At 41.2% G+C, this 22,401-nt stretch overlaps 4 protein-coding genes across 4 annotated transcripts; 2 read left to right on the top strand and 2 right to left on the bottom strand.

Annotated features, from left to right (window-relative positions):
* Positions 1-2,179: 2,179 nt before the first annotated feature.
* On the bottom strand, positions 2,180-4,045 carry FOMMEDRAFT_160480 (uncharacterized protein; the record flags this gene model as incomplete). Its single annotated transcript, XM_007270190.1, has 3 exons — positions 2,180-3,098; positions 3,157-3,511; positions 3,568-4,045. The coding sequence occupies 3 exons, from the start codon at positions 4,043-4,045 to the stop codon at positions 2,180-2,182; spliced, it is 1,752 nt and encodes a 583-aa protein (XP_007270252.1).
* Positions 4,046-4,801: 756 nt separating this feature from the next.
* Positions 4,802-5,302, top strand: FOMMEDRAFT_160479 (uncharacterized protein; the record flags this gene model as incomplete). Its single annotated transcript, XM_007270189.1, has 3 exons — positions 4,802-4,811; positions 4,870-5,088; positions 5,151-5,302. The coding sequence occupies 3 exons, from the start codon at positions 4,802-4,804 to the stop codon at positions 5,300-5,302; spliced, it is 381 nt and encodes a 126-aa protein (XP_007270251.1).
* A 6,714-nt stretch (positions 5,303-12,016) lies between these two features.
* On the bottom strand, positions 12,017-16,529 carry FOMMEDRAFT_112973 (Pkinase-domain-containing protein; the record flags this gene model as incomplete). Its single annotated transcript, XM_007270188.1, has 5 exons — positions 12,017-12,484; positions 12,636-13,581; positions 13,644-15,591; positions 15,670-16,324; positions 16,392-16,529. The coding sequence occupies 5 exons, from the start codon at positions 16,527-16,529 to the stop codon at positions 12,380-12,382; spliced, it is 3,792 nt and encodes a 1,263-aa protein (XP_007270250.1). The 3' UTR covers positions 12,017-12,379.
* Positions 16,530-17,535: 1,006 nt separating this feature from the next.
* Positions 17,536-18,136, top strand: FOMMEDRAFT_160477 (uncharacterized protein; the record flags this gene model as incomplete). The annotated part of the gene is made up of 2 exons (XM_007270187.1): positions 17,536-17,920; positions 18,009-18,136. The coding sequence occupies 2 exons, from the start codon at positions 17,536-17,538 to the stop codon at positions 18,134-18,136; spliced, it is 513 nt and encodes a 170-aa protein (XP_007270249.1).
* Between the last annotated feature and the right edge of the window lie 4,265 nt (positions 18,137-22,401).

The raw sequence follows: 22,401 nt of genomic DNA, 5'->3' as shown, positions 1-22,401 counted from the left end.
CTTTTTCAAGCATTCTGATAAGGACATCATTGAACCCAAGCATGAATCCTGCCTTCTGGGCCAGGATATTGAACTCCTGAAAGAAGGCATTGGTGGAATGTTTGCCCTGTTACAGAGATGTAAGCTTATTCTGTGTATTGTACTTCTCATTTGGATTGATGAAGGAAGCACAGAGCTACCCCATGAATTCCAAGTACAACTCATTGTTCTGAAGTTGGATCAGGCTTCTGATCCAATGACCTTCAATCCAGTTCTAGGCCCAGGTGGTCACATTGCCTTCCTTTATGAAGGAGAGGACAAATAGGACACAATTGAGATCTGAGGATAGATTGGTCAAAGTAGTAGCCACATATAGTTCAACTTGGTGCTGGAAGTCCTTGAAGTGCTGCCCATTGAAGTCTGAAGGGTAGGCTACATGTACTTTCTTTCCAGAACAGGTTGTAACTTCTAGAACAATCAGAACAGGTTCTGAAGGGGCTGGGTGTATGTGGTTAGTAAAGGCCTCTTGGATAGAGGTCTGTATGTATTAAGCTAGTTCTGCTTGTAACTGCTGATCCAGCAGGACAGTAGGGGTGTCAGTCAGTATAGTAGGGTCCATGTCTACACTACAAAGGGATCAATACTAAACTAAAAGGGGTAATGAATAGAAGAAGGGTGGCAAAAGTTTAAAAGGGTTTAGAAAGTTTAAAATTTAAAAATGTAAAAGGGTCAGGACAAAGGAAAGAGATTGATACAATGGCAAGTACTGATGCCCAAAACATAGGAGAGTTGTAGGGTGGTAATGGGTAGTCTTGATCTGATGTTAGTGACAGTGTAGAGGGGACCTGAAGGCTCAGCAAGGGGACCCAGGCTACAACTATCCTACACAACAGAAATACAGAATGCAAGCACTGGAATGTAGTTGGAACTTGTGTAATGGGCAGAGAGAGAGAGTGAGACAAGAGTAGAGTATATAGAGTGAGCCTAAGAGTACAGGACTACCTAGAGTAGACAAGATCAAGACTACAGGACCAGTCTGATCTTGTACACCTATATATACTAAACTACACAAGAGTACTCAGGGAGTATGAGCCACTAAGAATGATAAGCCACAAAGAATGAAAGAAAGGAATGTCAAAGATAAAGGTACAAAGAATGAAGGGATGGACAAAGGGTAAGAGACCATAGAATGATACAAAGAATAAAGGGGTAGTCAAAGGAATGGAATGATGAAGTAAGGAAGGGTGGTGGCAAGAGTCAGCACACATATAGTCTATAGACAGTGCCCCTGAGGGATGGAAGTCCTGAGTTCCAGTATGGAAGGGTGCAGAACCCTTGGAACTGAAGGTACAAGAGCAGAGAACTGTAACACAAACACCTTAAAACTATGAGGCTATTGTGATACAGACAGACGAATGACAGAAGGACATAAAGCAATAAACAGCTATGTCTTTCAATTAGCTAAATCAACTATATCCTGGTCAAGCAAACAGTAAAACATGGTACTACTATCTGTTTACAAAGTAGAGTTGTAAGTACTAGTGTATGCTACTCAAGAAGCCATTTGGCTCAAACGATTCACTGAAGAAGTACTGTAGACTGAATCAGCACCCATTACAATTTATTACAATAATCAAGGTGCAATAAAGACTGTAAAGTCTGACAAAATAATGTACAATGCTTGCACTAAACACCTTGATTTACAAAAAGACTTTGTGCAATATTACATTCAAAACAATTACATCAATGTATGCTATGTCCAATCATAGAACCAATTAGCAGACATCCTTACAAAAGCTCTCCACGTCCTGCAGATCAAGCATCTAATTGAACTATTAGGCATACAGTCCTAGTTCTTAATTAATGCTTGAAGGGGAGTATTAGATTGCACTCTGGATTAGGAAATCCCTAATTGCCTTATGTAGAGTTACTGCACTTGGAATGTCTCAGACTATCAGACTTTACTATGTAGCATATAAGGCAGACACTTGCTTGATGTCTCAATAAGAGAGAGTTTGGGGGCACTCCTACTATGCTTGTTAAAACAACACCTGATTCTGACTCTGTTCTTTCTGTGTTGCTATGAACCTCACATGCCCGACACCATTTTCGTCCAATTTTTTTCATGTACAATTAATTACTATCTGAATTTCTGATGCACAGGTCATAATTGCAACAGCATTGTCAGCCGAAGGGACTTTCAGGGCCTTGTAAACAAAACTAAACGATATACGTCTGCCACTTTATCTGCTACCTGCTTGGGCACCTCTATATCCTCTCCACCATCCCAGCTTGTGACAAGTATGACGTCCACTTTACCTTGTCCCAGCCAGTTCAGGCCAATGGAGCTAAGTTTATGGGTTTTAGCGCACGTCATTTGGAATATGACAAAAGGCTTGGCTGCGTCGTTGACACGTGCAACCGCGTCGAAGGTAGGCTGATTTGCTGCAACTAGTGTATAAAATCCGATCTCCTGTGGCGGCGGACTATCTTTTTTAAAATAACGATAACCCACGGGAACAAAGGTTTCCGAGGCCAGTGCATCAGGGTCACCCTGAAGTATCTGCAAAAATACATCCTTGTGTCCGATGCGAAGGACGTGCTCCTCGCCTGCAGGGTTGCGTTTCCAGTGAGAGTTTTTTGGTGGTGCGTCAGTTCTATCCATCTTTGTCATGCCCCATTGACCACCGTCCGGAAGTACCCTTAAGGCAAATGACTCCAGCAGATGGCCAGCAACGGCCCTTGTCTTCTGGTTTAGTAGGAACAAGGCACAGATCGCCCTAGCTTCTTGCATGTTCTCCTCCAAAAGGCGACTAATGGTTAAATCTGCGAGCTTTCTTGTCGGGATCGTGATATTGAATTCAGTACGATCACTGTCATCCGTAGGGTACGCAACAAGCACTTTGTGGGATAAAGTGTCTTCGAAATAACCATAGGGCACCTGGGCAATTCCTTTTCGAAGGTTTTGTGACGAAGCAGGACCAAGCTTCTCTTGAATGACCTTTAAGTACCGATCCGGGTTTCCAGCAAAACGGAATGCTCCACGCGCCATGGGGCCGAATTCCTCGTAAAATGCTCTTAGCTGCATTTCTTTCCGCCGTCTGACCTGTGTACCCATCCTGTAGAACTCATAGTATGTAGCCATTATAAAACTTATAGCGAGGATTGGCAACTTACGCTTCGTAGAGCTCCTTCTCTTTGAAAGGACGCATCCAAAGTCGAGGAGATTCTAAGTCATCTCTAAACGTCATCCGTTCTGACCTTGGTGACGTTGCGACAACAATGAGCCGAGGAGTTGTTCTGCATCTCTTGAAAAGGAAGAGAGGTGCGGGACCGACGTCTTCATTGCTATCGACCAAAAACCAAGTTTCCATTGGCAAGCGATAAACCACAGTATCCAGTTGATCAAGCGTCATGGAATATATTCCACACGCATGGAAAATAAGGCAACGTCCTTTCCTATAAAGCAGGACAGTTGACTTCTGCGCGAGGAGACGCAAGGCGAGAATGTAGTACAAGAATAAGCTCTTCCCTGCAAAAATGATAAATGATGTACATACACAGAAAGCAACCTTGAAAGCGACTCACCAATTCCTGGTGTTCCGGTGACAAAAATGCAAGATGCCTTGTCCGAGAGAACCTTCTGGACCTGCAGTTCCTTGAATGGGTTGACAGGCGGAAACTTATCTTGCAGTGTTCTGACGTCGATTCGATGATATCCAAACGCATCGCCTCCAGAATCATGGAGAGCCTTGAAGAGTGCAGACAGCATGACCGCATACTCGTCCCTGATGTAAATTGCAGAGCATTTAAAGATGGCTTCCAAAATATCTGGAATAGAATCTTCAATGGTCCATGACAGGACAGTGACTGAATCGGGTAAGGATAGCGGAACACGATTGGCATCGTCGTCACGAATAATTAGGAATTTGTGAAAGACACCTTCCGGATCCCTGACTTTCCAAGCGATGAGGTATAAAGAAGCCAAGCTATTATCCGAGTCGGTATTGTTTGGCATAACTGGCTCAGCACCAGCTTTTAGGAGATACCCTTTCAGAGGCTCCATCTATGCCGAGCTGAATATTGCCAACAGTCTGGGATGCGGAGAGTGGACGTGCAGAGATGTGGGTGTTGATCGAGCAGTCTGGGATGGGTCAGCCAACCCGTTAAAGGCGCACGCTGAGAATGACATACCAAAATAGGGAATAGGAATAAATTGGTTATTTTAAATGGTTCAACGCGGGTGCTTGACCTGCCATCGTCGCATACTTTGCTCTCCGTTACACAATTTCCTTCAACTGACACAGGATGCAAGGGAACAACGTTTGGGATTCCATGACATGTCGTCTTTTCTTGGACAAGAACTCATGTACCAGCTTGTCAAGGACTGGATAGCAAATCTCATATTAGGCGTGGTCAAACCTCGCGATTCTCTGTGCGATTCACCTTGCGATTCTAGAGGGTGAATCGCAAGGTGAATCGCGCGTGCAGGTTTGACCAGCACACTTGTACATGTGCGATTCACCTCAATATACCGACCCTTGATCTTAAAATTACATAATATAAAATTAAAGAAATAGTTTTTTTTTGTGCATATACATTTGGCCATGTCAAGAAGGACTTGATATGTGTGCAGTGATGTGCAAGAAGATGACAGAGCTTGGTAGCAGAGAACACAAGGATTTTTTGCAGAACAGAGGACAGTATGTATGCTGTAGTGCTCACAAGGAAGAGGCAAATCATCTTATTGTTTTTTGGAATTTAGAGGTGAAAAGAAGCTTAGTTTTATTTTTGTAATACATGTACATATTTGGAAATAGATATGAGTAGAGGTGAATCGCGGGGGTGAATCGCAAGGCGAATCGCGTCAAAGCGCGATTCACCTTTCAGCGCGATTCACCCCGAATCGCTGGGGTTCCGGGGTCCGCGATTCACTTTGCATGAAAGTGAATCGTGCAGGTGAATCGCGCACTGAATCGCGAGGTTTGACCACGCCTATTACAGGCAATATTAATGAACGAGCGCCCCGACTTAAGTATGACGAGTTTGCAGCCATCTTTCTGGTCATCACCCAACTCGACTCAGTTTACCACATGGGGAATGCTGTATGTGAGCCTTACCTCGTGTGTTTGTATCGCACATGTTTACTTATTTGACCTGAACTCTTACAGTGACCAGTCAGTATTCTGACTATAGGGACACGCGTCACACACCTCCTGGTGGCAGTGATTATGGGCGACTTCCTGACGCACCTGAGTACAGTGGAGGCAGAAACAGACCTTCGTATTATGGAGCCGGTGGCTTCTCAGCCGGGACGTCCTAGTGGACCAGTATCCGGTGCAGATATACTTGAATATATGCGCCCAAATAATTTGGTCATCTACAGGTCACAAGTGCTCTGGCAATAGTTCAGGTCTGTAGGTGCTGATAAAGTAGTGGTACGATTTTTGCTTCTGACCTGCAGCACTACTTAGATACATACTATCCTCTTTTGTCTTCCCCTTTAGGTATGTATCATGTTCCCCTCTTTTGTTCCCCTTTTACTTTCCCCTTTGAGTATAGACCATTTCCTTAGTATATATAGTTAGTATTCTTTGCCTTTGTTGTATCAGTTTGTATTTCTGACTGTAACAAAGATACTTTTGTCCTGTCAGCTTTTGTGTGTTGCTACAAACTCAGAACTTGTTCACAACAGTGTCCAGCACTTCTGTAGTACTGTTCTAATATGTTAAAAGGCTACCAAAATCCCTTAACAAGCAAAACAACAGAAGCTCAAAAGAAAAAGTATAAGTAAACAGTTACTACTTCTACTACTACTACTACATTTGTCTCAACCTACACTTACTGTAGCAGTATTTATTAGAGACATTAACAAAACAGTACTCATTAAAAATGTTAATAAAACACTAATGCTAGAATCTGTATTTGTAGAAGCCTTAGTATCAAACTCTAACAGCTTACCTGTTGAATCTACTCTATCTGCTGAATCTGATGTATTCTCTGTATTCAAAGTACAAGAGGATAGTATCATACAACTTTATGAACTCATTTGACAAAACAAAAGAAGTCATTAAGGACTTCAAGTACAATCCAAATGTATGTATCAATATAATACATTATAATGATACTGAACTAATACATTGTGTTGATATATTAAACTCTGGCACAAATGTACACACTACTCTATACCTGTTCTGTCTTACAAATCTCCAGAACTTGACTCTAATAAATGTTACAATTGTGAATAAATTGTCATTTACACTTAGTAAAAGTAGAGTAATGACATTTAACATAAAACTACAAGACAAAGACAATGAGCATACTAAGGTGAATATGATTTCACTACAAAACATATACTATCATCCTAATCTGAACTTCACACTTGTTAGTAAAGTGCTATTATACAAAGTAGGATATGTTTTAACAAAAACAAATAATGAATGTATTTTTATACATTCCCCTACTCATACAAAGATTGGTGAAATACATGTACAAAATAACTTGTATATGATAGTTTCTCATCATAATAAACAATCTATTAACACAATTACTATTGTTGATTTACATTAATGAATGGGTTATGTTAATTTCAATTACTTGTACAAACTTATACAAGAGTATCCTAAGATTATAAGTCAAAGGATAACAGACAATAAAAATGTACAGTGTACAGATTGTATTAAAGCAAACATACAATGTAATGAAATACCAAAAATATGAACTACACCTCTTGCACAATGTTACAGAGATTATCTCTACATTAATATTTAGGGACCCACTCTAGTACAAGCTTACAGTAAGTACAAATATCTTTTTACCATTATAGACAATGCTACACAATAAGTAACTATACTACCTATACAGTATAAAAGTGATACTTTTACTGAATATGTAAAGCACACAATGAGACTCTTTACACAATACAGTATAAGAGTTAAAACTCTTCAAAGTGATAACAATACAGTGTTCCTAAGTAAAGACTTTACTACATATATTGAAAGTCAAGGAACAATACACAGATTAACAGTACATAATACACTACAACAAAACAGAGTTGTAGAACATATGTATAAGACTATCTTTAACAGTGTACATACATGTCTGTTATTAGCAAAGTTACTTATAAAATTCTGGGTATATACAGTACAATATTAAACGTTTATTTATAACAGAACACTAAGAGTTGCTATTAATTTTACAACACTATATTACAAACAGTATAACAAACATTATCAAATAGATAATATACAAGAATTCAGTACATATTGTATTATACAAAACAAACAAATGTATAAACTACAACCTAGAGGCTAATAGCTGTGCTCAATTCTTGTTTTTAATGCTCTGTATTTTGTTCCCTAGCATGTTACTGAGAGTTGGAAGAGAGTAGAAACCAGTAAATACAGGGAGAGAAATACAGCTAAGAAATGAGCACCTTAAGTAGCACAGATCCATCATTTCTACTCTATTTTCTTGTGTCTCACTGTCAACATAGAGCCTACAGACCAATATTTTATATGTTAACTACATACCTGAGATGAGACTTAAACCACCTAGTAGAATAATAGTGTAACAGTTTATACATGTAATTATCAGATTTGACAACTGTATATAGGCCTCTTGGCCCACTTTATGGTTGAAGTTGATATACAATTAAAATGAAAATAAGGCCTTCCCAAGCCTCTTTATCAGTTTCAGCATCTAACAGGACAAGTAGACCAAATATTTTCAGAATATACTGTAACTTGGCTAGATGGTGGTAGTAGGGCATGTTTTTGTGTGTGTCTCAATTATTCTAACAATTATCTATACCTACACTTATGTCTTAGATCTACAGGTATGTAGCAAAAGTCTTTGTCATTCCTTAAAAGGTAGATGTATTTGTAAGTGATTTGCATACCATACATAGAAATTAGATGTAGGACAAAGCTTTGATCTATACATTGTGAAGTACAAAAAATACAGAATTTTACATTATTTTCACAAAATGGCTTGTATTTTTCATGTCTTTTGTGTGTATAATGTGTTCATGTATGCTAGAAATGTAAGACAAAGGTTTAATGTGTCTCTGACAGTCTTATAAGTCAATGCAAATCACTTACAAATACACTTACCTTTTGAGGAATGACAAACACTTTTGCTACACACTTGTATGTAAGACTGCTAGACTAGCTGTTCTCTTAGTTTCATTCTCCAACATGTAAAATACATGAAATACACCTCCTCAAGGTGTGTCTACTGTTTCTAAGGCACACACAGAGATCCTACTCAAAATGGAAGTAGACCCTAGATCTACCCTCCCTAACATTCCTTCTACCAAGGTAAATATTTGTCAGATACAAGAATTGAGCAGGGCTAATACACACAATAGTTAGGTTATAATACTGACAGTAAAGGTCACTTAGTGTACCATGATAATAAAGTTACTGTCAAACACAACATACAATTCATAGACAAACCAATGTTTAGGATTGAAGAGGAGAATAATCATAACAATAATACATTAAACAATAATAAGACTCTTCCTAATAACAATAATAACAACAAAGAACCTGTCATACAACACTCTACACAAGAGTAAAGACTAGTTAAACAAATTATAGGTTTAAATTACAAAGATAATATAAACCTAGTTATGTATCTAACAGAATTTAACAAATTCCTTAGCAAAATCTATAGCAATCCATTAATGTATTACAATACTATAACACACATAGACAAAGAACAGTAGATTAAAGCTATGAAGGATGAAATACAGTCACTTTAACAATGAAATGTATAGGTATATACTATCCCTCCTATGAATACAAACATAAATGGAACAAAATTTGTCTATAAGATCAAAAGACTGGCTAACAGTCAAATAGACAAATACAAAGTACAATTTGTAGTGTAAGGATACACTCAAAAGAATGGAATAGACTTCTATTCTGACAACTTATTTGCCCTAGTAACAAAACTATTAACAGTACAATTATTGTTATCTTAGACAGTATCTAAGAACTACAAGATACATCAGATAGATGTAAAATCTGCATATCTTTACAGAGAACTAAATGAGGACAAGCTCATTTATATGAAACTGCTACTAGGCAAGCTACTTACAGATATTAAACCTGGACAAGCATTACATTTACATAAAGCATTATACAGATTGAAACAAGCAGGTAGACAATGGTACAAGAAGATTACCAAACTACTGCTTAAGATTGGATTAGAACAAGCTAATTATGATCACACTGTATTTTATAAGAAACAAAATAATAAAATGATTCTTATAACATTTATGTATGTTGACAATATTACAATTATTAGCAAAACTATTACTATAATAACAGTATTTAAATATGCATTAAAACAATACATTACATTTACTAATGGTAACAAAATACATTGGTTACTTAGTATTGAAATAAGCTGAGATAGACTTTAACAAACAATTAGCTTACAGTAAAAGTATTATATTGAAAGTATAATCAAGTGTTACCACTTCAAAAACAAAAAGGCACTACAAACACCTATTACTCCTAGAATATGGTAGGATTGTTAAGATATGTTACAGATTGTACACAGCCAGACATATCTTATATTACTGGACAATTAGTGTACTACTTACAAAAGCCCCAAATGTATTACTACAAAGTAGTAAAACATTGCTTTGTGTATTTGAAATATACAACAAATTACTGGCTTCAACTTGGAAGTACAAACACCTTCAAACTATGAGACTATTGTGATACAGACAGACAAATAATAGAAGGACATAAAGTAATAAACAGCTACATCTTTCAATTAGCTAAATTGACCATATCTTGGTCAAGCAAACAGTAAAACCTAGTACTATTATCTGTTTACAAAGCTGAGTTGTAAGTACTGGCATATGCTACTCAAGAAGCCATTTGACTCAAACAATTTGCTGAAGAGGTACTACAGACTGAATCAGCACCCATTACAATTTATTGTAATAACCAAGGTGTAATAAAGACTATAAAGTCTGACAAAATAACATACAATACTTGTACTAAACACCTTGATTTACAAAAAGACTTTGTACAATGTTACATTCAAAACAATTACATTAATGTATACTATGTCTAATTACAGAATCAATTAGCAGACATTCTTACAAAAGCTCTCCATGTCCTACAGATTAAGCATCTAATCAAACTATTAGGCATACAGTCTTAGTTCTTAATTAATACTTGAAGGGGAGTATTAGATTACACTCTAGATTAAGAAACCCTTAATTGCCTTATGTAGTGTTACTGTACTTAGAATGTCTCAGACTCTCAGACTTTACTTTGTAGTATATAAGGCAGACATTTGCTTAATGTCTTAATAAGAGAGAGTTGGAGGGCACTCCTACTATACTTGTTAAAATAGTCAGTAAACAAGAACTAGTGTAACAAAAGTGTAGACATAAGCTTTATATACTAGAGAAGAAAAGGAAGGTAGCTCAGACTAAAGGGAAGTGTAATACAAGTAAAAAAGGAAACTATATGTATGACTTAGAATCAGAACTAAGAATGAGTAGCTTAGAGCTTAGAACTACAAACTGTATGTATAGCTCAAGACTATACAAGAGAGTTCTAGAACAGAACCCTTAGAACCCTCAGAACTGTAGTAAGCTATATAGTAGGCTTACAATTGCTTACCAAATTCTGACCTGTCTTTTTACACTCTACCTGTTAGAATACAAACATTTATTAGTATATATAGTGTAGTTCAGGTGTTAAGCCTAGCTTAACATTACACCCTTTTAGTGTAGAGGTTCTATACATAGTCTACTGTACATAGTAATTCCTTACACTACTCTAGTATATTTCTAGTATACAAAAAACAAAATTCTATAATTTATCCTTATACAATTACAATTACAATCCAATTATTAAACTAAAACAAAAAACCTCAGTCCTATAAGTTACAATTATCTAGACATGTGAAAAAAAAGAGAGATCCTATTAATGTATTAATGTATACATAATAATCATATTGAAATTTTGTTTTTTTATACTCATTCCTTTATCTCTATTTTGTAATTAGTGAGACAGTAAGACTTAAAAACTTGGAGAACTTGATAAAAAGGAAAGAGTAGATAGTGGATAGTGGATAGTAGATAGTAGATAGTAGATAGTAGATAGTGAATAGTGAGAGGTTAGGAAAGATATATATATATTAATATAACAATGTGTGTTGAGTGCTAGACAAACAAAACATATTGGAAGGGATGAAGTAACAAGGGAAAAGGGAAAGGATGAAGTCATCTTGGTAACACTATTAATAGAACAAAAAAACCAAACACAAAAGAGTGACAAAAAAAAACAGAAACAAACACAAATTGAGCTAAGTATTTAACTTAGGAAAAGAACAAACTTTGTCTGTATCTGTATCTGTATCTGTATCTGTACAACCCCTCAACAGTATACTATATACTGGATACTGGATAGGTCTGACAGTATTGATTGATCTGAATTGAGCTGATATTAAGGAACACACAGTAAACAAAGTATTGAAGTAAACCCTCAGTATCTGGTAACTGAGTAACTGATATCTGATAAACTGGTACCTAGTAATTGGTAATTGGTAATCGGTAATCGGTAATTGGCAATTGGCAATTGGCAATTGATAACTCAAGTAAAAAATGCACGTAAACCACGAAATACTTCATTGTATTGGAGAACGAAAGAGAGCGTGAGAAACCGAAGTCGAAAAGCCGAAAAAAAAATTCGAAGGATTGGAGATTTGTAAAGCCGAGAGTGTGAGAGTGGGAGCTTGAGAAAGGAAGGAAAACGAAAGGAAAGACCAAACTGGAAAGGTAAAAAAGAAAAAGAGAAAACCAAAGCTAAAAAACGAAAAACGAAAAACGAAAAACGAAAAACGAGAGGAGAGACGGGAGAGAGACAGGAGTACAAGAAGAAACTGAATACCAAAAACTCATTAAGCGACGATAAGCCACGTGAAAAGATAACATAATGTAAATGTGTGGATGGATGGACGTGTAGAAATTTGCTTCGAGGATGAGAGGATGGTGGATGAGAGGATGAGAGGGTGAGAGGGTGAGAGGATGGGATGTGGAGAATAATGATGGGATGGTAGACGTTAGACGAAGTGCGGAAGATGGAAGGTGGAATGCGGAAGATAGATAGTTGACGGATGAGGCAGAAGTGTATAAGTCAACCTAAATCGTTGAGAGAGAGAAGAATCGTGACGTGCAGAGTGGTTCGAGTGCGATAATTTGCGTTTGCTTGTTCGTCGGCTGGTTGATATTTACGTGCGTGTAGTTACAAATGCGAGGGGGTCGTACCGAGGACATCGACCATCGACGGCGTGCGCTTGACAATTTCATGCGTGTATGAAGGAGAGGGCGTAACAAGACGTCATTTGCAACAAAAAGAGGCAACTACAGCTTCAACTCAGTAAGCACCCGACGCGCTAACATCTGGTATTGCCATCCGTCCCCACCAACGCGTCGGAATTGGATTCCGTGTAAGGGTAACCAAGGCACCTAGAAACACCATCATCGTTAGCAAAACGTCCAATTCCAATTATTCCAATTCCAATCGCAATCGCAATTGACTTCAATTCAAAATGGAAATTCGGCGAATGGAAAAATCGGAAAGAGTGGAGGGGGGGGGACCGGAAAACCGACAACTCACCTTAACGATATTAATCTCAAACCTAACACTCAACCGACTCGCACCCATCGCATCAAACACATCCTGATCAACCTCTCCAGTCGGGTATCGGTAAAACGAACCACCAGAAGGGAACGCGGAGGGTGGTGGGGCGGGGGACATTGCTCTCTCCCTTTCTCTCTCCCTTTCCCTTTCTCTCTCCTGAGTTTGAGTTTGAGTTTGCGGTAGTTGAGAAGGGGGTTGGTATGAGGGAGACGGAGATTGAGGTGAAGGAGAAGGCTGTTGAGCGAAATCACGAGGGATAGGAGGGAGGTGTTTTTGTTTTGATGGACTCTCGTTCGGGTTCGGGCTCGGATTCGTAGGAGTGGTATCGTTAATCGAATTTGCGTCAAGAGCAGGACCAGCACCGTTCGTCGTCGTCGTCGTCATAGCGTCCCCCTTAATCGTATGCGTATTCGACGAACCATTATACGAACTCTCACTCCCACTCTTCTCACTCCTCTCCGACGTCGCCGAGTTCACAGTCGCATTATCCGCAGCGCCCTTCGGATTTGGATCCAGTTGTTGTTGCGGAGATACTTGCTGTGATTGAGGCGGTTGAGGAGGTGGTACGACGATGTTAACGTTATTCGGTGCATCTTTGTCTTTGTCTTTGTCTTTGCCTTTCAACCCAAAACTCAACTTCGACGCCTTCTTCGTTAACGATCTCCGTACCCTCTCCCCTCCTCCAGCACCATCCCGTCCATCCCGTCCGTCATTCTGAGAAGTCAACCCGAATTGATGAGACCTCCTCGACCCCGAAGCCCCAAGTCCTCCCCCACTCTGCACGGAGGACAAATCAATAGAAGGAGCATGTATACACACAAACCCTCCCTTCGTCTCCCTATACTGTACTTGCATCCTATCCAACACACGTCGGATATCTGCTTTGATAAGGGAGGGCGGTTTGGACGAGGTCGTCGATACGCTAAGTAAAAAATTAGGTCAATCGATTTGAAAATCAGTTATAATACTTCTGCAACAACAAACCTGAAAAGTCCCTTCAAAAACACAGGCTTAAACTCCTTATCCCCCCCTCTCTCCTGCTCCACCTCATCATCTCCATCGCTCTTCAACAACCCTTCCCTTCGTCTGCCCTCATCTCCTTCACCTTCGCCCTCCCGCTCCTCCTCTTCTTCTTCTGTATGTTCGAATATTCGATCACCTTTCACGGGTGTCCCACCCGCACCCGCACCTGCACTCGTACTAGGCCTCCTATGCCTTCCTATAGTCCCAGAAGCGAAGAGCGCAGCACCCGTACTACTCCTCCTCTCATGCCTCGCCGCCCGACCCGCAGGGTCCAGTATTGTTGCTGCACGTCGGTGTGCGGAACCTACGGGTTGACTCGCGCTGTGTCTGACAGTACTAGCCGCGTTCTCCTTCTCCTTCTCCTTTTCGTTCGAGTCTTCGACTCGTTTTTCGAGAGGTAAATCGAGTGTCTCCTGCGCCTCATCCCTCACATCCCTCGAAGGCCTCGGCGAATGCCCACCCCCACCAAAGATACTCGTTCGCTTACTCCGTCTCGAATCATCACCTCGCACACCACCAAGTAACGTTCCAAACTTCCTCACAAGTGTCGCTCCAGGTGTACTCGAAGAAGGCGGCTGCGCAGGGCCTACACCGAGCTCTGCATCTTGCTCCGACGGTAATGGTCGTTGCTGCTGACCTTCTCCCTCATCCCCCATCTTCTCGCGGTCCACATTCATCCTCTCCGCAAACGTCCCCACCTCTGGTCCCGCAGTAGCAGGTTGCTCACGGTCATGGTGCCCAGCAAGCACCCCACCCCAATGCCTAAGCATCCCTCCCGCCCCCGTCGTCGGCCTCTGACTCAAACTATGACTCCTCCTATGCGTAGACGCAGGCGGCGCACGAGGCAATAACGACGTTTTCGCAGGTGTCGAAGGTGCACTTACAGCTCCAGCTTGTGCAGTTGCAGGGGGTTCCTCTCCTTCAGCGCCGCCTGGACCAGTACTGGATTTCGGCACAGTCAACCCCCCACCGACACCCCCACCTACGTTTCTCGCACGTGGTTGAGGGTTAAAAGCAGGTGAAGTGGGTGAAGGGACAGCTTGCGGTACGTCATATGACATACCCGAATAATGTGTATTAGGCGGAGCAGGCAGACGTGGAAGCGCCATGTTATAATCCGCTTTCGCATCAGCAGCAGGCGGTTGTGGTTGTAGTTGTACCTGTTTTCCGTTCACTTTAGCGGGGGAGGTGATACCAGGCAAGTGCTTCATCGCACTCGGTGGTGCAGAGCTAGTGTCCTCCCGCCCGAGCAACGACATCTGCGAACTTGCGAAATGTCCCGGGCCATACACACGTTCACGTTCCATCTTCTCCCGTGCAAGGAAATACATCGAGATAAGCGGATGATAACCACCCGTCGGGTCCGGCGGCTCGCGTTGCAGATCCGTCAACGAAGCATGCGAAAGATGCGACGTCGACGTAGGCGGAGACCGATGATGCATCGGCGTATCAGGCGGCGACGAACTCGGTGAGAAAAACTTGCGTCGATAAAAGTCAAATCCAGAAAACCGACGGCTTTTTTGTTTTGACGGAGTCACTGGAGCAGCAGCGTCGTTAGATTGACCTGAATCATAAGATGCAAGCGACGCATTCGAGACACCACCATGTCCGTTCCGTCCCTGCTGCCGTTTTCGCTCCCAGTGCTGCACAGCACGTGTATACGCATCACTCTCCAGTATCTCGACAAGTTTCCGCTCGATGTCGTCCTCCGAGCCAAACTCGAAGCCAGACATGCCCTTGATGATCAGCCTGTCGAGGTCGTCCGCCCGCAGGGGCTCTCGATGGAGCATGTGTGGGTCTGGCGGACCGTGGCAGCCGCGGACCATCCACATGTGAGCAAGCACCTCCGACAGCGGTGCGCGCGCAGCCGGGTTTACAACAAGCATTCGCGTCAGCAAATGCTTACACTCTGAAAACCCAGCGGATTGATGAAACACGTCAGTCCAACAAACTCGTATCCTAGAAACCTCGTAAAAATAGCCCGCACCTGAACTCAGCCAGTCCGGATATTCCACGAGACCGCGTTTGATTTTCGCGTGAAGGGCGGGCATGCTTTGGTCGTCGAAGGGCACCTTCCCACAGACAAGCACGTAAAGCACGACACCGAAGCTCCACACATCCACCTCGGGCCCGGTATACACCTTTGCATTCAAAAGTTCCGGGGCCGCGAAGTACAGGGAACCACAGAAGGTGGACAAATGCGCTGACGGATTATACAAATTCGACAGTCCAAAGTCAATAATCTTGATGTTCCCCGTCTGCGAGATGAGGATGTTCTCGATTTTCAAATCGCGATGGACGACGTTATTCCGATGACAGTAGTCGAGCGCACTGCCAATTTGGCGAGAGAATTTTCGCGCGACGCGTTCGCGCAGCCGCCCATGGCTGATGATATAATCGAGCATCTGCCCGCCGTTGACGTATTCCGAGACCATGTAGTAGTGGTTTGTGTGTGTGATGAGCTCGCGCATGCCGCAGATGTATGGGTGATGGAGGAGCATGCAGAGCGCCGCCTCTCTGATCGTCCGGATCTCTTTCGACGCATCTTTCGTCGCCTGTTTCGCTGCAGCCTCGGGTGTCTGAGGTTGCCCGTTCGCATTCGCGTTTGCTGCAGTTGCTCGCGGGATAATCTTGATTGCAAGCTATTATAGACGCGGAATAAAAGTTTTAAGTAACCAGAATAACAAGAGCAAGAAAAAAACAGCATACCTTCTCGCCAGTGATATTATGATACGCAAGCTTGACCTTACCCATACTTCCCGCACCAACAGTCTTACCAAGCGTATAATCTCCAAGCACACGGTTCGAGCTGCGCGGTTTCTGTGTTCTGTTATTGCTGTTATTCATGCTGGTGTTCGCCGAGTTCGGTGTCTGTGTGCTTCCCGCAGGCCCGGGAGTGCTTGGTGCGCCGATAGGCTCGAGCGCGTCGCCACCGCCTCCGCCACCAGCGCCTGCGGAGATGTACTGCTGTGGGGACATGGGCATGGAGAGCGGGCGCGGGCGGGCGCCGTTAAGTGATGGCTGGCGTGGGGTGGGGGATGCATGGGACGACGGCGGACGTTCTGCTAGGACAGGCATCGCGTGGGAAGCTGCGTGCACACTTTCTTAAGGACGTCGGTGGTTATTGATGTAAGTGCTGCACGGTGCTGGTCGTGAGTTGCTGAGGGTGTGATGGGGGTGAGCGACGACAGACAGCGACCGAGAGCCGCCGTCGACGTCGTGGACGATGAGGAGAGAGCTGATGATGTCGCAGTGTCGAACCAAGCACTGCTGACTGCCCCAAGATCCGTGACATGTGACTGTGACTCTTAAAAATATAGCGCATCTCCATCATTCCAATCGCAGAGAATCTATGCAGTTACTTATAGGTTATACGGTGGTACGTGCACACGTTCGTTGAGTAGAGCACATTGCACGGATTTTTTCAACAAAATAATGAAAAAACCTACACAAAAAAGCAAGTCATTGCAAGGTACAAAACAGCACCGCCGTCTAATCACTGTCTCCAAAAACAAACAAAGCAAAACATATCAAATTATCAATTGCCTCAAAGCAGGATCCAAAAACACGTCCATTGCAAAAAATAGCATTAGGCGTCTTCAATTCATTGGCAGGGAGACTTGCAGAAGCAGTTTCAGCAACCCAGAATGAGATGGTGCAAGTAGTGCAAGTCCCTCAAAATTGAGGAGGTGACTTGCAAGGATCTACAATCAATTAGTTAATCATATTTGTAATGTAATTAGGTACATCTTCTAATCTTAAAAAGGTAATTTAAATATGCAGAGTGAGACATGAGGTGAAGTTACACAAAAAAAATGAGAATTGTGCCCTCCCTCCTCCTCAGACGTCTAAGATGGGGCCAAATAACCTTCAGGATAATCCCCAGCATTCAACTCAACCACAGACACCAGTAACAAATTTACAAGGCATGCAAATGCATGCATACAACCAGCTGACTCCTTTGCATATTCAGCTTCACCCAACGTTCTTGACTTCCAGCACACCTAGTCCAAGCCCAAATTCTCCTACACTCAATACAGAGTTTCCAGAGAATGCTACAGGCCTTGTAGCATTAAACTGGACTCCAGTTCAGCAGCCCCAATCGTTCCAGGAGCAGAATTCAGCTCACCTTTCATCTCTGGCTCTACAGTCCACTCAAAGCCCCTCTCCAGCACTAGAGAAGTCAAAATCTAAAGGAAAGGTGAAGGAGAAAGCTGCACTGAAAAAGACAGGAAAAGGTATGTACCATTTCTCTCTGCATTACTTTTTATGTGTCAGGCTTCCTTTTCAGCATATTTTTGAAAGAGCATGCTCACTGTTTTCAAGGGTCACAATCTGGAAAGAATGTGCATGCTTCTAGTGCTTCAGATATAGAAATTAGCAACTTAACTGAAAAGATGAAAGATGATGCCAAGGTATTCAATGTGAAAGAGACGAAGGGAAAGGCTTCATAGGATGAGGAGAATGAGAAGAAGCTTGCTGAATTCATTTGTACACTAGAGCAATGGTCAAAAGTGTAGACATCTGTTAGTAGGATTTGCCAAGAGGTGAATACTCACCTCTCTGTGTTGCTTTTTATGTGCTAGACTTCTACAACTTTGTCTCCAGGCTTCCCAGACAATCTTGAAGGAATATACAACTGAGCAAGTCACTACAAAGTGGCATTCCATGTTCAGGACATATAAGGACACAAAAAGTAAGTATAACACTCATTGTACAAGACTGTATAACTTACCTGGACTGGAACTACTGAACAGGATGGTTAAACCATACTGGAGGAGGAGATGGGGACAGTGACATACCAGGAATGTGCACCTCTGTTGCAATCTGTGCCAAATTTGCTGAAGGACCAATATTTGCTATCATTGATTGTGTGTAAGTCTTGCATGCTCTTAGGCTTGTTTAATTCCTGAGTTAATACATAAGTTTCTCTATTTTGAAGTGCAGAAGGCTGTCCTGATATTGAGAGGCCCATAGAATTCAGTTCAGGATGTAGCTTTGAGGATATTGAAGCAGATGTTGAGGAGGACAAGAAGAAATGCAAGAAAACAGATCCTGCCACCAAATTCACTGAAGTTGTCAGTGAGGCCTTGCATCTTGCACAGGAATGTTAGGAAAAGATGGCCAAGCTGGAAACCAAGCGTTTTGTATACCAGAAGCAAAAGGACAAGAAAGACAAAGAATACTAGTGTAAAAGAATGTGGTCTGAAGATTGAGCCACAGAGATACAGATGCTACACAACTTAGAAGACCTGCAAAACCTCAAACTTGATAGGTACTGTGTGTTGTGAGATTCAGAAGACCCTGTGGAGAAAGAAATGGCTGCCAACTTTCAGGATGAACTCTGTAAGATAAGTCAGAGAATCTGAGAGCTTTGCCAGAGTGGAAAGCAGTAGAAGCAGTATAGCATATTCTAGTAATTTGATGCTTTCCTCACAATTGTCATACAAATACTCGTCCAGACAGATTAGTAGAGAAGTACAATGCAACATAATTGCCTCTTCAATATCCTCAATTTGGCTGGTTTGGTGAAATCGTTCTATCAGAGCACTTACCAACTTATTTAGATTGCTAGTCAATAATCATGGCCCTCTGGGCAAAGTGTCAGAGTGGTGGGATATAGTGCAATTGACTCCTCAATATCAGTGCTCTTGAACTCTTGTAACAATAACGTGTCTACAAGGCCTTGTAATGATTCTAATTGTTCAGGCATGTCCTTGTGAATAAGTGTGAGAGTATTGTAATACAGTGAAATCGATTCATTAAGCCTATTGTTACTTATGATACCTAATTATTTCTGCTGTTCATATGTGCAAGTAGGTTCTTTCTATGTTGTAAACCTGTGCAATAGAGATCAGTACTAACCATTTGATTAATATTTCTTACCTGTTCTGCTGCCATTTTGTCTGGTTCAGCCTCAACTGCAGGAAAGAGGCCTGCATTGTTGTGACCATTGTAGTTTGCAATTGTAGCAGGGTTGTTGTTTAAGTCGATTAGTATATTATGAATGACCATCAAAGCCTCAATTGTCATGTAAATTATATTGAGTTTATGTCCAGGAAAGCTCCAGAGGGATGTGAAACAACCTTTAAGCATTCTAAATGCATGCTCAATGACAATACAGTAATGTAAGAGCTTGAAGTTGAAATCTTGCTGACAGTAAGCCTCTTGAGGGTTGTTTGTAAGCTCATAATCAGTGAACAGACAGATTGTGTACACAGTGAGAGGATAACCTAAAGAGACAGAAATATTAGTAGTAGAACTAGTAGTATGATGAACCCTATAGTGTTCTAGGAGATTATAATGAATCTACACACCTTTATCAGCTAAAATGTACTCATCAGCATTGAAATGCTCCCCTAAAGACTTCCATACCCTGGACTCTTTGAAGACAGTAGTATCCTGAACATTTCCAGGCCAACCCAAGTCAAATTCTGTGAAGCACTTCCTGTCATCACAGATTGCTTGAAGAACAATCTGAGAGGGGTTTTGTGAGAGAAATGCAAAAAGACAAAAAGACTATTTACTTACTGAATAGAATCTTTTCCTACTGAAATACAAGTTGCCATCTTTCCTAGGTTTTGTAGAAAGTGGGATGAGAGAACTGTCCACCATACCAATACACCCAGGAAAGCCTTCTGCCTGGAAATGTCTCTTCAACTCCAAACAATGTTCACCAGCAGGCCAGGCAAGAAAACAAGACCTCAGCTGGCAAAATGCAGTACAAACACAGTGACAGTACAGAGGTACTGTGCTCTCTGCTACTGAAGCCTGCTCAGTAGCCTTGATGCCTGTTGTACCACTATACTGTAGGAGAAATACAGTGAGTTGCTCCTAGTGAGGCCATTAAGCTTGTTTACTAGTCTTCATAAATACTTCATCATCCTTTATTAGATTGTAGAGAGTCTTGAATGATGTACAATCAACCCTAGAAGAGTTGTGGATTAGAATGTGGTAGCATGCATATGATTCATAACCTTCATACACACCTAAAGAATGCCTTAAATATATATTCTGAGGTACCAAATAACAGATTATTAAGGAAATCTTCAGAGTGGGATGCATTGTATGGACCACAAATGGAAGGACAAGTGTGAAGGAGTAGTCAATAAGCTTTGTGTGCAAGAAGAAGGCCAAGCAGCAAGTCAAATTCAGTCTCATTGTACAATATGCAGAAGATGGATAGAGCCCCCATACTTATAGCATATTTTCGACTGTAATAAGATGACCCAGCCATGTATTAAGGAGAATGGAGAGTATAAGATACAAGAATTTCACTCAATTCATACTCAATGTATGCTCATTACATACTTTCTATGTGATCACATGACTGTGCTTCTTTGTATATATCATGCTTCTCAAGGATTTATGTTGGTTCAAGCTAACAAATAATATATTTCTTTTCAAACTCTGTAGCTTTGCAAGTCCAACAAGTGGGTTTTGTCACTTGTACAGACTTGCACAGATTTCTGCTACTTTTGGTAACTATTAAGGTATGTGTCACTTTGCCAAGCCACCCCAAAATCTTTGTGTTGTCCTGCAACTCCCCCTGCCAATGAATTGAAGACACCTATTGTGTGTCTAGTGTCCTTCTCAAGAATTGGTAACAAAGCTAGAAGGAGCCATGCCCAGTTGCAGAGCTATTTGCTTCAAAACAGGCCTGTTACTGTGTAGTATAAATACAACCTCAATTCCTTGTTCCTACACTCACTTAAGGTAGACAAAACATAAACTCAACTAGCTGTATAATGCATGTGATCTACCCTGAACTGCCTAAATCAGACACAAACTATGACAAGGAAACTTGTTCAACCACAGAGCCAAAATTCACAAAGTAGCACTATAGAATTGTTAGAATTATGCTTTTCTACAGAATGATGTAACAGATTTTCAAAAAAATAAAAAATGACCAAGTTATTTCCAAAAGACTATTAGCCCTCCTCAATTCACTTGCATAGGGGACTTGTGTGGGGGCTGTAGCATGAAGAAGACTGATGCTGCAAGCAGTGCAAGTCCCTCAAGAGTTGAGGATCAGACTTGCAGTAAGGATTGACCATCATTACTTAGGTTGCATACCTCTTAATGTACAGCTATGTAGAAAAAGTGTTTGTCTTTCCTGAAAAGGTAGACAGATTAGTAAGTGATTTTCGTCGATTTATTAGGCAGTTAGAGATGCGTCAAGCCACAAGACACACCTGAGGGACATACTGTAAGGGGCCTAATTAGAGGGTGTACAAGACCCTTGTAGTCCCTCTAATTAGGTACCTTTTGAGCTTTTCTCCCTAACTGTACTTAATACTAGACTTAAATAGTAAAAAAAATTCTAAGTCAAAATAAAATAAAATAAAATAAGTATGCTGAGTGCCCTATATGGCAACTGTGCCCTCCCCACCTGCCACACCTTGAGCTCACTGTCTCATACAGTGAGCACACACTTTCCTCTGTATCTTACTCAATTCTTAACCAAATTTCTTCATTATTCCTTTAAAATTAATGTAAATTTAGTTGGAACTCATTCATAACACAAATACAATGTTAAATGTATCAATTACTTGTGTATTTGTGTACTATTTGATAATAAAAAATACAACAGTTTCCTCTGACTAAGATTTATGATACTCTAAACTCTTAATACTGTAATAATAGTAGAGCTTATATATCTACAGTATATCCAAGAATTGAGTCTGTGTAATGTATACAAAGGAAGTTACACTATGCT

Source organism: Fomitiporia mediterranea (assembly GCF_000271605.1).
Source record: "Fomitiporia mediterranea MF3/22 unplaced genomic scaffold FOMMEscaffold_12, whole genome shotgun sequence".
Classification (NCBI taxonomy): Eukaryota; Fungi; Basidiomycota; class Agaricomycetes; order Hymenochaetales; family Hymenochaetaceae; genus Fomitiporia; species Fomitiporia mediterranea.
The sequence above is the reverse complement of the archived record's forward strand: the minus strand, read 5'-3'. Positions and strand labels throughout refer to the sequence as shown.